General features: G+C 37.0%; 2 protein-coding genes across 3 annotated transcripts in view; one reads left to right on the top strand and one right to left on the bottom strand.

Moving 5' to 3' along the window:
- Nucleotides 1-13,745, top strand: part of LOC123549391 (F-box only protein 15-like) — a 58,866-nt gene that overhangs the window by 32,153 nt on the left and 12,968 nt on the right. For both annotated transcript variants that reach the window (XM_045337436.2, XM_053545432.1), the window contains exons 7-8: nucleotides 602-811; nucleotides 1,950-2,085. In XM_045337436.2, coding sequence (XP_045193371.2) covers nucleotides 602-811; nucleotides 1,950-2,085 — 346 coding nt within the window. The remainder of the gene's footprint in view (nucleotides 1-601; nucleotides 812-1,949; nucleotides 2,086-13,745) is intronic.
- LOC123524554 (uncharacterized) lies at nucleotides 5,033-7,274 on the bottom strand. Its single transcript, XM_045302835.2, has one exon. The coding sequence runs from the start codon at nucleotides 6,988-6,990 to the stop codon at nucleotides 5,350-5,352; it is 1,641 nt and encodes a 546-aa protein (XP_045158770.2). The 5' UTR covers nucleotides 6,991-7,274; the 3' UTR covers nucleotides 5,033-5,349.

Genomic DNA, 13,745 nt, shown 5'->3' on the forward strand with positions numbered 1-13,745 from the left:
TTGAAGTCTTGGTGCATGGTTGACACATATAGCCTGGAACCCCATTGTATCAATCTAGTTAATGTTTACCATTAAGTGCAATAAAGAAAATACAACTTACCTGTATATTTCATCAAGATGCAATCATTTTATCCCTTTCCTTTCTAATGATGCAAAGAATTTCCAGGAAATGTCATTTTAGGTGGCAAAAAACGTCAGCTACAAGCAGCCATGTAGAAACTTGGTAAAAATGATTAGGCAGTTGAGGTCTTGGTGCATGGTTGACACATATACTACTATTCAGATGATTAGGCAGTTGAGGTCTTGGTGCATGGTTGACACATATACTACTATTTAGATGATTAGGCAGTTGAGGTCTTGGTGCATGGTTGACACATATACTACTATTCATTTGCTTCTTCAGGTCAGCAGGTGTATATTTCCAGCTTACACTGGCTATTTGCTTCTTCAGGTCAGCAGGTGTATATTACCAGCTTACACTGATTATTTGCTTCTTCAGGTCAGCAGGCATATATTTCCAGCTTACACCGATTATTTGCCTTTTCCAGCTTACACTGATTATTTGCTTTTTCCAGCTTACACTGACTATTTGCTTCTTCAGGTCAGCAGGTGTATATTTCCAGCTTACACTGATTGACCATTATCAGAATGAGCATGTCCTAAACAGCAAGGAAGTATTTTATCATCAGATGTCTGCAACAGCTAGATGGTATGACCTTGAAGTACCAAAAATTAAAACTATCAAAGAAGTACAGATCCATGCTATCAACCCTTTATTCTTTAATAACAATGGGACAGCTGTGTCTAACAGGTATGTAAGTTGTATTCTAATATGCTTATCTCGGTTAAAACACGCTTACACTAGAATGACGTCTTGTTAACGGGCAGTGACATCAATGTTTTTGTTGCAACCAAGAAAGAGCACTACTATATTTTATCTGTTTAGATTAAGGGCATGTTAGATTCAAAATAATTTATAGCAAAACTGTGTTTTAACACTATTTATACATGGTAATATGTCATACAAATAATTTCACTTGGGCTGCGCCCTCATGAAATTATTACACCCAAGGTATTACCGCCTATCGTGCATAAATGGTGTTAAAACACCCTTTTGCTATAAATTATTTCTTAAATACATCATCATTGTAGGATTACAGAAACTTAGGTATACTTCAACCAAATTCATTTGTATTTGGCAATCATTTAGATAAAAATTCATTTAGCTTTTATTCGCAGGAAGGGAAGTCTTATGTTATACCCCTGGTGTATGTCTGTCCGTCTATCCATTGGTTAGCAATTTCGTGTCTGCTCTGTAACTCATGAACCCCTTGAAGGATTTCAAAGAAACTTTACACAAATATTCACCACATCGAGACGACATGCAGAGCACATGTTCTGGATGGCTCAATTCAAGGTCAAGGTCACACTTGGGGGTCAAGGGTCATATGAATGTGTTTCGTATCTGCTCTGTAACTCTTGACACCCTTTAAGGATTTCAAAGAAACGTGACACAAATGTTCCCCACATCGAAATGATGTGCAGAGCAAATGTTCTGGATGACTCGCTTCAAGATCAAGGTCACAAGGCCATAGAAATTTGGACCACGTTTATAACGTTTGATACTGATTTTAATACTCATCTTTAATATTCATAACCCTGAACTACTGACCTATTTTCTTCTTTTTGAAGCCAAAGCAAAGAAATTTGGACCACTAAGTTAATTTTTAAACAGATTTCAGTAGTTGTCTTGAATAATCTTTACCATGACCTACTCTCCTAGTTTTTGTTAGTGAAGCTGAAGCAAATAAATTTGTTTAAGCAAGCAACCTAACTCAGGTGAGCGATATAGGGCCATGATGGTCCTCTTGTTTAAATACAGCCACAACTGTGAATTCAGTAAAGTGACATGTCTGTTTTATACCCATTTTATTTATATTACATTTCAGTCCATATCAGAGATCATTACTGATGAGTCATCGTTTAGACTGGAAGAAATTAATACAGACGAACAAACCAACAGGAAGTGATGACTTGGTTCATTTGTATTCTCTACCTGATGGTCTAATGGTTGGCATTTGGAAGGTAAATAGTGTTTTAAGCTCACCGGAGCACAAAGTGCTCGGGGTGAGCTATTGTGATCGCTCACCGTCCGGCGTCCGGCCCTCCGGCGTCCGGCCGTCCACACTTTCCTTTAAACAACATCTCCTCATAAACCACTATAAGCCAATTTCATCCAAACTTCACAGGAATGTTCCTTGGGTGAAGCTCTACAAAAGTGTCCAAAGAATTGAATTCCATGCAGAACTCTGGTTGCCATGGCAACCGAAAGGAAAAACTTCAAAAATCTTCTTCTCAAAAACCAAAAGCCCTAGAGCTTAGATATTTGGTGTGAAGTATGCCATATGACCTTACCCAAAAGTTTTGGTTCAATCATAAGTGTCAAAATTGAAATCCCGCCAGGAGTCAGTTGCATGGAACAAGGAAAACTTCAAAAATCTTCTTCTCAAAAACCAAAGCCCTAGAGCTTAGATATTTCGTGTGAGTATTGCCTATGGACCTCTACAAGTTTGTTCAAATATTCAATTGCGCCCCAGGGGTCACTTGATTTTACATAGGAAAACTTCAAAAATTTTCTCAAAAACCAGAAGGCCTAGAGCTTAGATATTTCACATGTAGCATTGCCTATGGACCTCTACAAAGTTGTTCAAATCATGACCCGGGGTCAAAATTGACCCCGCCCAGGGGTCACTTGATTTTACATAGGAAAACCTTCAAAATTTTCTAAAATAAACCAGAAGGCCTAAGCTTAGATATTTCACATGTAGCATTGCCTATGGACCTCTACAAAATTTAGTTCAAATTATGACCCCTGGGGTAAAATTGACCCTGCCCCAGGGGTCACTTGATTTTACATAGGAAAACCTTCAAAAATTTTCTAAAAAAATAAACCAGAAGGCCTACTGCTTAGATATTTCACATGTAGCATTGCCTAATGGACCTCTACAAAATTTTTCAAATCATGACCCCGGGTCAAAATTGACCCCGCCCCAGGGGTCACTTGATTTTACATAGGAAATCTTCAAAAATTTCTGAAAATAAACCAGAAGGCCTACATCTTAGATATTTCACATGTAGCATTGCCTAGTAGACTTCTACAAAATTTTTCAAATCAGTGACCCTGTGGTCAAATTGACCCCGCCCCATGGGGTTACTTGATTGTACATAGAAAAATCTTCAAATTTTCTAAAAATAAACCAGGAGGCCTAGAGCTTAGATATTTCACATGTAGCATTGCCTAATGGACCTCTACTAAAGTTGTTCAAATCATGACCCTGGGGTCAAAATTGACCCCGCCCCAGGGGTCACTTGATTTTACATAGGAAAATCTTCAAAAATTTTCTTAAAATAATCCAGAAGGCCTAGAGCTTAGATATTTCACATGTAGCATTGCCTAGTGGACCTCTACAAAATTTGTTCAAATCATGACCCCGGGGTAAAAATTGACCCCGCCCCAGGGGTCACTTGATTTTACATAGGAAAACCTTCAAAAATTTTCTAAAAAATAAACCAGAAGGCCTACAGCTTAGATATTTCACATGTAGCATTGCCTAATGGACCTCTACAAAATTTATTCAAATCATGACCCCTGGGGTCAAAATTGACCCTGCCCCAGGGGTCACTTGATTTTACATAGGAAAACCTTCAAAAAATTTCTAAAAAAAAAACCAGAAGGCCTACTGCTTAGATATTTCACATGTAGCATTGCCTAATGGACCTCTACAAAATTTGTTCAAATCATGACCCCCGGGGTCAAAATTGACCCCGCCCCAGGGGTCACTTGATTTTACATAGGAAAATCTTCAAAAAATTTCTGAAAATAAACCAGAAGGCCTACATCTTAGATATTTCACATGTAGCATTGCCTAGTAGACTTCTACAAAATTTTTCAAATCATGACCCCTGTGGTCAAATTGACCCCGCCCCATGGGGTTACTTGATTGTACATAGAAAAATCTTCAAATTTTCTAAAAATAAACCAGGAGGCCTAGAGCTTAGATATTTCACATGTAGCATTGCCTAATGGACCTCTACAAAATTTGTTCGAATCATGACCCCCGGGGTCAAAATTGACCCCGCCCCAGGGGTCACTTGATTTTACATAGGAAAATCTTCAAAAATTTTCTAAAAATAAACCAGAAGGCCTAGAGCTTAGATATTTCACATATAGCATTACCTAGTGGAACTTTGTTCAAATCGTGACCCCCAGGGTCAAAATTGACCCAGCCCCAGGGGTCACTTGATTTTACATAGGAAAATCTTCAAAAATTTTCTAAAAATAAACCAGAAGGCCTAGATCTTAGATATTTGACATGTGGCATTGCCTAGTAGACTTCTACAAAATTTGTTCAAATCTTGACCCCCGGGTTAAAATTGGCCCCGCCCCAGGGGTTACTTGATTGTACATCGGAAAATCTTCTAAAAAAATTCTAAAAATCATCAGTTTGACATTTGAAACATGTAGCTCATATTACTCTGGTGAGCGATCCAGGGTCATCATGACCCTCTTGTTTATGATACAGTCTTGAAATTTGGATGACTTGTACAGTTTTGCATATGATCTTAAAAACTGACTTTCAGTAACCATGAATGTGACCTAATGACCTACTTTCTTAATATTTTAGCATCACTTTGTCATTTGAATCATGTGACTCGTATTTATATAACTCAGGTGAGTGATTCAGGGTCATCATGACCCTCTTGTTCTCATATTTGCTCAGTTATGCTACCTGTTTCATACGATGTGCACAATTGATCTAATACAGTGTGTAATATTGTAAAATTGAATAATGATATACTTGCTGTTGAGGTTGTACATAAATATTGAATGCTCAAAATTTCCAAATATTGGCCAGGGGCATTCCATCTTTTTGTAAGTTTGAAATATTATATTCCTCCTACTTATTTTTACATTTTCCTGATTATAATGCTTTTGTATATATATTCTTTCTATATTCACAAAAACATATGATGAGTCTTGCAATTTACTAGGTAATCCATATACAGCAGGAAAATCTTAGATAAAGAAAGTCATGTCTTCAGATTTTTTTTTAAATAGTTTGCTAATGAATTTTTAATTTCTTCAGTGTTTAGTTCTGTGTTTAGGCATTCTTGTTGTCTTGAAACTTGGTACACAAAGTCATATTGATCATCATTTAGTATTATAGAACTGGTATAAAAAGAACCACAAGCCTGTGTTACATTGTATGGATCATGGTCCTATTTCCACTCTTATCTCAGAGAACAAGGTGTGTCCTAGTGATTTTCACTGTTTAATATTTCATTTTGCTATTCTATTTGATACACTTCTATTTCACTACCTAGTCCTATATATAGTCGGTTGTCCGTATTTGAGTAGGTGATTGCTGAAGCATACACATCCTTCAAAAGTATTTGAATCTTGTTACAGTCCTCTGTTAGCTGATGGATACTGTCCAAACTTTTAACATATACCAAACCTTCACTGTCTATTGTTGTATCATCTGGTGATTTCAGGCTTTTGTCCTTGTAGATGGCCTTGACTTTGCCATCTAGGGTCATACTTGTAACAGTGTTTTTACCGTAACTTGCCAGATAGATAGTTTCATTGTTTGGACTTACTGCTATACTATCAGCAAAACCCTCAGTGTTGATTATTTTCAGAGTCTTTCCTTGCATGTCAGTGATTCTAACTTTTCCCCAGTGTAACATAAAGAAACTTCCTCTGCTATAAGCTAAATCTTTGCAGAATATATCAATAGCAATCTGATGACCTTTACTGAGGGAACCAGACATTGACACTGACAGAAACTGGATTTTGTTTTGAAAGTTATGTGTTATTGTCACTGCAATTTGATTATTATTCACATTAGTTATACTTTGAACAAGGTCACATTTCATGTTCATTTCATTTGTTACTTTCATATTCCTTACATCTACCACTTTTACTGATTTGTTTGTATGGTTAAGTACAGCAAGGTAGTGGTTTTGTACCACTGCAAGTCCCCGGGCACTTATCATGTCATTATTGTCATTGTCAGTATTTATATCAATCTCTGACACAAATTTTGCAGTTGTCAGTCTACATATTTCAGTTGTGTTCTTTAACACTTCCTTAATTTGAGTTGAAGTTGTCAAGGCATATCTTTGAATTTTGTTTCCACCATCTAATTTTTCAAATTCTTTGTTAACAGTCTCCATTTTTTGTTTATAGTTTTTGACAGCTATAAATAATTCACAGTTTTGCCCATTTTTCTGTTTTGTGTGAATAGTAGTTTTGACTTGTTTAAGATCATCACCAATGGAGTCCAATGCAAATGTGGCAGTTTTCAAAATTTTCTTGTTTCTTTTATCAATATCTTCAATTCTTCTTTCCATTTCTGCCTCAAGGTGATCAAAGAATTTGTTTATTTCATCACGCTGCTTTTTCAGGTCTGCCCTTGCCTTGCTTTTCATTTCATCTGTTTCAGTTATATTTGAACTCAGTTTTTTCTTTCTTCCATTAATTGATTCTAGCATGTTGTCGAGCTTGTTTGTAAATTCTTTAAATTCTTCACTTTGTTCTAGGTCAGTGGCAATGTTAGGTATGTGGTCAACATTTTGACACTGACGATGATTGACAGTGATGCAAGCATGGCAACCAAGCTTGTTGCATGACTTACAGAAATATTCTATAATCTTTGTCGGGTGAATGCTACACTTTTCTTGGCAAACATCTCTGGCACCAGCTTTTCTTGTATCTACAGGCATTTTATCCTTATCTTGAAGCACATGATGTCTGAAGGCTTTATACCTTGTGTGGTTCTTATAACACTGTCCACACAGGTACTCGGAACAGTCCACACAAAATCCTTCAGCTTCAATTTGTTTACCATCATTCACACAAGGTTCACAGTAAATATCCTTCAGTTCATCAGAGGCTGCTATCACTGATCTGCTATATTCTGCCATTTTTAGTGTTTTTCAAGTTGCATACAAGAAGGTGGCTTGTTTATATAGGTCAAATAAATTCTATCATGTGATATCCTGTCCCAACGAAGTTCTATCAGTGTTTAATTTAATATTAAAAAGGTTGCAGATTGCAAAGATACTAAGTCCAGTGATTTATTTCATCTTGATAACATTAATTTCAAACTTAGCATTGTTGTTTTTTTCTCTCCAGGTATTTTTAATTGTTTTAGTTTACAATTTTACTTCCTTCTGAACACGTAATGGGTCTTCGCTTGTCATTGACATAACTTTGTCTAACACAAAATACCTGTGTGTATCGATTTTTAAAGGTCTGATATTTGCATTAAAGTTAAATTAAATATACCACCTACACCCTTGTTATCCGGATAATATGAAATGATGTGATAATTCCAAAATGCTACAAAATGACAGATGAACGCTTCTGAAAATTTCAGGTTTTTATAGCTCATCTGATTTTTTGAAAAAAAAAGATGAGTTATTGTCATCACTTGAGCGGTTGTCGGCGTCGGCGTTGCCTGGTTAAGTTTTATGTTTAGGTCAGCTTTTCTCCTAAACTATCAAAGCTATTGCTTTGAAACTTGAAATACTTGTTCATCATCATAAGTTGACCCTGTATAGCAAGAAACGTAACTCCATCTTGCTTTTTGCAAGATTTATGGCCCCTTTTGTACTTAGAAAATATCAGATTTCTTGGTTAAGGTTTATGTTTAGGTCAACTTTTCTCCTAAACTATCAAAGCTATTGCTTTGAAACTTGGAATACTTGTTCACCGTCATAAGCAGACCCTGTACATCAAGAAACATAATTCCATCCCGCTTTTTGCAAGAATTATTGCCCCTTTTGGACTTAGAAAATCAGTTTTCTTGGTTAAGTTTTATGTTTAGGTCAGCTTTTATCCTAAACTATCAAAGCTATTGCTTTAAAACTTGCAACACTTGTTCACCATCATAAGTTGACCCTGTACAGCAAGAAACATAACTCCATCCTGCTTTTTGCAAGATTTATGGCCCCTTTTGGACTTAGAAAATATCAGATTTCTTGGTTAAGTTTTATGTTTAGGTCAACTTTTTCTCTTAAACTATCAAAGCTATTGCTTTGAAACTTGCAACACTTGTTCACCATCATAAGCTGACCCTGTACAGCAACTCCATCCTGCTTTTTGCAATAATTATTGCCCCTTTTGGACTTAGAAAATCTTTTTCTTGGTTGAGTATTATGTTTAAGTCAACTTTTCTCATAAACTATCAAAGCTATTGCTTTAAAACTTGCAACAGTTTTTCACCATCATAAGTGGACACTGTACATCAAGAAACATAACTCTATCCTGCTTTTTGCAAGAATGATGGCCCTTTTTAGACTTAGAAAATCATGGGTAGGACAATATTTCTATTAAACAAAAAAAATCAGATGAGCGTCAGCACCCACAAGGCGGTGCTCTTGTTGGTAAGTTGCTTTGGCTTAATAAGAGATTTTAACCACCAGATGTTGCAAAAGGAACGAATGGTTTTTTGTTTCCATGGAACTCAAACTATTTTACTTTATTTTTGTGAATACAATACACAGTGTATTAAATAGTTTACAAAATCCATGTAAGTTTAGTTTAGAATTGTTTTTAGCTCACCTGAGCACAAAGTGCTCAAGGTGAGCTTTTGTGATTTCCCTGTGTCCGGCGTCCGTCGTCATCCGTCGGCGTCAACAATTTAACACTCTAGAGGTCACAATTTTGGCCCAGTCTTAATGAAACTTAGTCAGAATATTACCCTCAATAAAATCTTGGACGAGTTCGATATTGGGTCATCTGGGTCAAAAACTAGGTCACCAGGTCAAACCAAAGGAAAAGCTTGTTAACACTCTAGAGGTCACAATTTTGGCCCAATCTTAATGAAACTTGGTCAGAATGTTACCCTTAATAAAATTTTGGACGAGTTCGATATTGGGTCATCTGGGGTCAAAAACTAGGTCACCAGGTCAAATCAAAGGAAAAGCTTTTTAACACTGTAGAGGCCACATTTAAGACGTTATCTTCATGAAACTTGGCCAGAATGTTAACCTTAATGATCTTTAGGTCCAGTTTGAATCTGGGTCATATGTAGGGTCAAAAACTAGGTCACCAGTTCAAATCAAAGGAAAAGCTAGTTAACACTCTAGAGGTCACATTTATGACCATATCTTAATAAAACTTGGTCAGAATGTTAATCTTGATGATCTTTAGGTCAAGATCAAATCTGGGTCAGTTGGGGTCAAAAACTAGGTCACTTGGTCAAATCAAAGGAAAAGTTTGTTAACACTCTAGAGGCAACATTTATGACTTTATTTTCATGTAACTTAGTCAGAATGTTAATCTTGATGATCTTTAGGTCAAGTTCGAATCTGGTTCTTGTGGGGTCAAAAACTAGGTCACCGGGTCAAATCAAAGGAAAAGTTAGTTAGCACTTTGGAGGCCATACTTATGACTATATCTTAATGGAACTTGGTCAGAATGTTAATCTTGATGATCTTTAGACCAACTTTAAATCTGGGTCATGTAGGGTCAAAAACTAGGTCACCAGGTCAAATCAAAGGAAAAGCTAGTTAACACTGTGTAAGCCACATTTATGACCATATCTTAATGAAACTTGTTCAGAATGTTAATGTTGATGATCTATAGGTCAAATTTAAATCTTGATCAGGTGGGTCAAAAACTACGTCACCAGGTCAAATCAAAGGAAAAGCTTGTTAACACTCTAGAGGCCATATTTATGACTATATCTTCATGAAACTTGGTCAGAATGGTAACCTTGATAACCTTTAGGTCACGTTCGAATCTGGGTCATGTGGGGTCAAAAACTAGGTCACCAGGTCAAATCAAAGGAAAAGCTAGTTAACACCCTAGAGGCCACATTTATGACCATATCTTAATGAAACTTGGTCAGAATGTTAATCTTGATGATCTTTAGGTCAATAGGTCAGGTGAGCGATACAGGTTCTTCATGGCCCTCTTGTTTATCCTGTCACTTGCAGTATTTTCGACCCGATATCAGGGTGCCGTATATATCTTTCTTGATATACTGTCAGTTGACACGTGACCAGTGATATACGGTCAGTTGATCATGTGACCTTATGATCGATATGTTGTCATAAGAAATTTTGCATTGAAACCATCACCGTTGTGTTGGAAATGTCCGAACTGAGAAAATGAGTGGTCAAATAATGAGTTTTTATTCAAAAACAAAGATGTTATTGCGATTTTGTCGGTGATTACGTCATTACATAAGTGACGTCATTACGAATATGACGTCATTAAAACGGTTGTCGCACACTTATTTTTGTAAAATAAATTGCCAAATATCGGAAAATGAAGTAATGACAAGATAAATAGAATAATAGGTTAGTGCCTAAGATAGAGAACTTTTATCTAGCTCGGCTCTGGACGTTATCAGGTTCGCCTTCGGCTCACCCGATAACCTCCTCCACCTCGCCAGATAAACTTTCTCATCCACGGCACTAACCTATTATTCTCTATTTATTAGACTTGCTAGAGAACTTTAAGATTTAGTAGGGAAATAAAATAGAAGATGAGTGCAATATGTCCATTTCAAAAGGCTGGACATACTAAGTTATGGCAATGGTCATCCATCAACGTTGTGATTTCTAGAAAACGATATACATTTAAAATTTTACCTATAGACGTGGTACCATATGAGGAAATTCATTATTAATTATGCGTCAGTGGCTCAAAGATCAAGATCATTTGGTCTTGACTTAGGTTTTTAGCTCACCTGTCACAAAGTGACAAGGTGAGCTTTTGTGATCGCGCAGCGTCCGTCGTCCGTCCGTCCGTGCGTGCATAAACTTTTGCTTGTGACCACTCTAGAGGTCACATTTTTCATGGGATCTTTATGAAAGTTGGTCAGAATGTTCACCTTGATGATATCTAGGTCAGGTTTGAAACTGGGTCACGTGCGGTCAAAAACTAGGTCAGTAGGTCTAAAAATAGAAAAACCTTGTGACCTCTCTAGAGGCCATATATTTCACAAGATCTTTATGAAAATTGGTCAGAATGTTCACCTTGATGATATCTAGGTCAGGTTTGAAACTGGGTCACGTGCGGTCAAAAACTAGGTCAGTAGGTCTAAAAATAGAAAAACCTTGTGACCTCTCTAGAGGCCATATATTTCACAACATCTTCATGAAAATTGGTCAGAATGTTCACCTTGATGATAGCTAGGTCAAGTTCGAAACTGGGTCACGTGGGGTCAAAAAGTAGGTCAGTAGGTCTAAAAATAGAAAAAACTTGTGACCTCTCTAGAGGCCATATATTACACAAGATCTTCATGAAAATTGGTGAGAATGTTCACCTTGATGATATCTAGGTCGAGTTCGAAACTGGGTCACGTGCCCTCAAAAACTAGGTCAGTAGGTCAAATAATAGAAAAACCTTGTGACCTCTCTAAAGGCCGTATTTTTCATGGGATCTGTATGAAAGTTGGTCTGAATGTTCATCTTGATGATATCTAGGTCAAGTTCGAAACTGGGTCACATGCGGTCAAAAACTAGGTCAGTAGGTCTAAAAATAGAAAAACCTTGTGACCTCTCTAGAGGCCATACTTTTGAATGGATCTTCATAAAAATTGGTCAGAATGTTCATCTTGATGATATCTAGGTCAAGTTCGAAAGTGGGTCACATGTCTTCAAAAAGTAGGTCAGTAGGTCAAATAATGAAAAAACCTTGTGACTTCTCTAGAGGTCATATTTTTATGGGATCTGTATGAAAGTTGGTCTGAATGTTTATCTTGATGATATATAGATCAGGTTTGAAACTGGATCAACTGCGATCAAAAACTAGGTCAGTAGGTCTTAAAATAGAAAAACCTTGTGACCTCTCTAGAGGTCATACCCTTGAATGGATCTTCATGAAAATTGGTCAGAATGTTCACCTTGATGATATCTAAGTCAAATTTGAAACTGGGTCACGTGCCATCAAAAACTAGGTCAGTAGGTCAAATAATAAAAAAAACCTTGTGACCTCTCTAGAGGCCATACTTTTCATGGGATCTGTATGAAAGTTGGTCTGAATGTTCATCTTGATGATATCTAGGTCAAGTTTGAAACTGGGTCAACTGCGGTCAAAAACTAGGTCATTAGGTCTAAAATTTGAAAAATCTTTTGACCTCTGTAGAGGCCATATTTTTCAATGGATCTTCATGAAAATTGGTCCGAATTTTTATCTTGATGATATCTAGGTCAAGTTCAAAACTGGGTCACATGAGCTCAAAAACTAGGTCACTTTGTCAAATAATAGAAAAAACGACGTCATACTCAAAACTGGGTCATGCGGGAACAGGTGAGCGATTCAGGACCATCATGGTCCTCTTGTTATCTCTCCTGAGCATGGAGGCTGGCTTTACCTATATAATAACTTTGAAAATCTTCTCTTCTGAGAATTGCTTGTCTGATTTCAAGCCGTCACTGATCAATAACTTGAGAGCAACTTAAACCTGTACATTGATACTTAGTGGGATGATTGGACATGCCGAGTAAGTGACCCCTATTGATCTTGGGGTCAGTAGGTCAAAGGTCAAGGTCTCAGGGGTTAGAACATGCAAAACCATTTCCGATCAGTAACTTGAGAGCCACTTGACCCAGGACCTAGAAACTTCACAGGATAATTTGACATGCAAAGTAGAAGAGTCCTAGTGATTTTGGAGTCATTTGGTCAAAGGTTAAGGTTGCCAGAAAACCTTTTCTGGTCAATAACTTCAGAACAACTCTGTACAGAATGTTAAAACTTCATACGATGATTAGACATGCCAAGTAGATGACCTGTATAGATTTTGGGGTCATTCTGTTGAAAGTCAAGGTTGCAGGGGCAAGGACATGAAAAACAGTTTCCTATCAATAAATGGAGAACCACTTGACCCAGAAAGCTGAAACTTCATAGACTGATTAGACATGCAGAGTAGATGACCCCTATTGATCGTGGGGTCATTCTTTCAAAGGCCAAGGTCACAGGGGCCAGAACATGGAAAACCAGTTCTGATTCATTACTTGAGAACCACTTGACACAGAACCTTAAAACTTTGGGGCCAGAGCATGGAAAACTATTTCTGATCCATAACTTTAGAACCACTTTTCCCAGGACCTTGAAACTTCATAGGATGTTTGGACATGCAGAGTAGATGACCCCTATTGATTTCAGGATTTGTAGGTCAAAGGTCAAGCTCACAGGGCCCTTAGGCATGAAAATTGTTTCTGATCTTTAACTTGAGAACCATTTGACCCAGAACTAACAATATATGAAAATTAACATCATAGCTTTCAATGGAAAAGAATTGGATGAGTGTAAATATTTATCTGTAGGTGAAGCTCTGAGAACGATGTTATAGGTTTGCCTAAGAATCTGTTGTTTAACCAGAAAAAAGTTAAGTTAACCCTTACCCTGCTTAATTTCTATAACGAGCTTGTCCATTCTTCAATTTGGACAGTACCATTAGCTGTTAAATGGGTTGATTACCAAAAAGATACTCGCTGAATAGCGAACAGTGCAGGTCATGATCAGACTGAACAGATATGCCGGCTGATCATGATCTACACTGGTCGCAAAGGCATAATCAGTCATGTCCAGTATGATAAGGGTTAATGTAAAGACAGTGTTTTACAAGTGGAATGTGTTTCATTAATGCTTGCTCAGAACTCAGATTAAACAGGTTTAAAAATAAATCAATAAGGATTCTTCAGATGTTGTGTTGCTATAT

Source organism: Mercenaria mercenaria, chromosome 6 (genome assembly GCF_021730395.1).
Source record: "Mercenaria mercenaria strain notata chromosome 6, MADL_Memer_1, whole genome shotgun sequence".
Taxonomy (NCBI): Eukaryota; Metazoa; Mollusca; class Bivalvia; order Venerida; family Veneridae; genus Mercenaria; species Mercenaria mercenaria.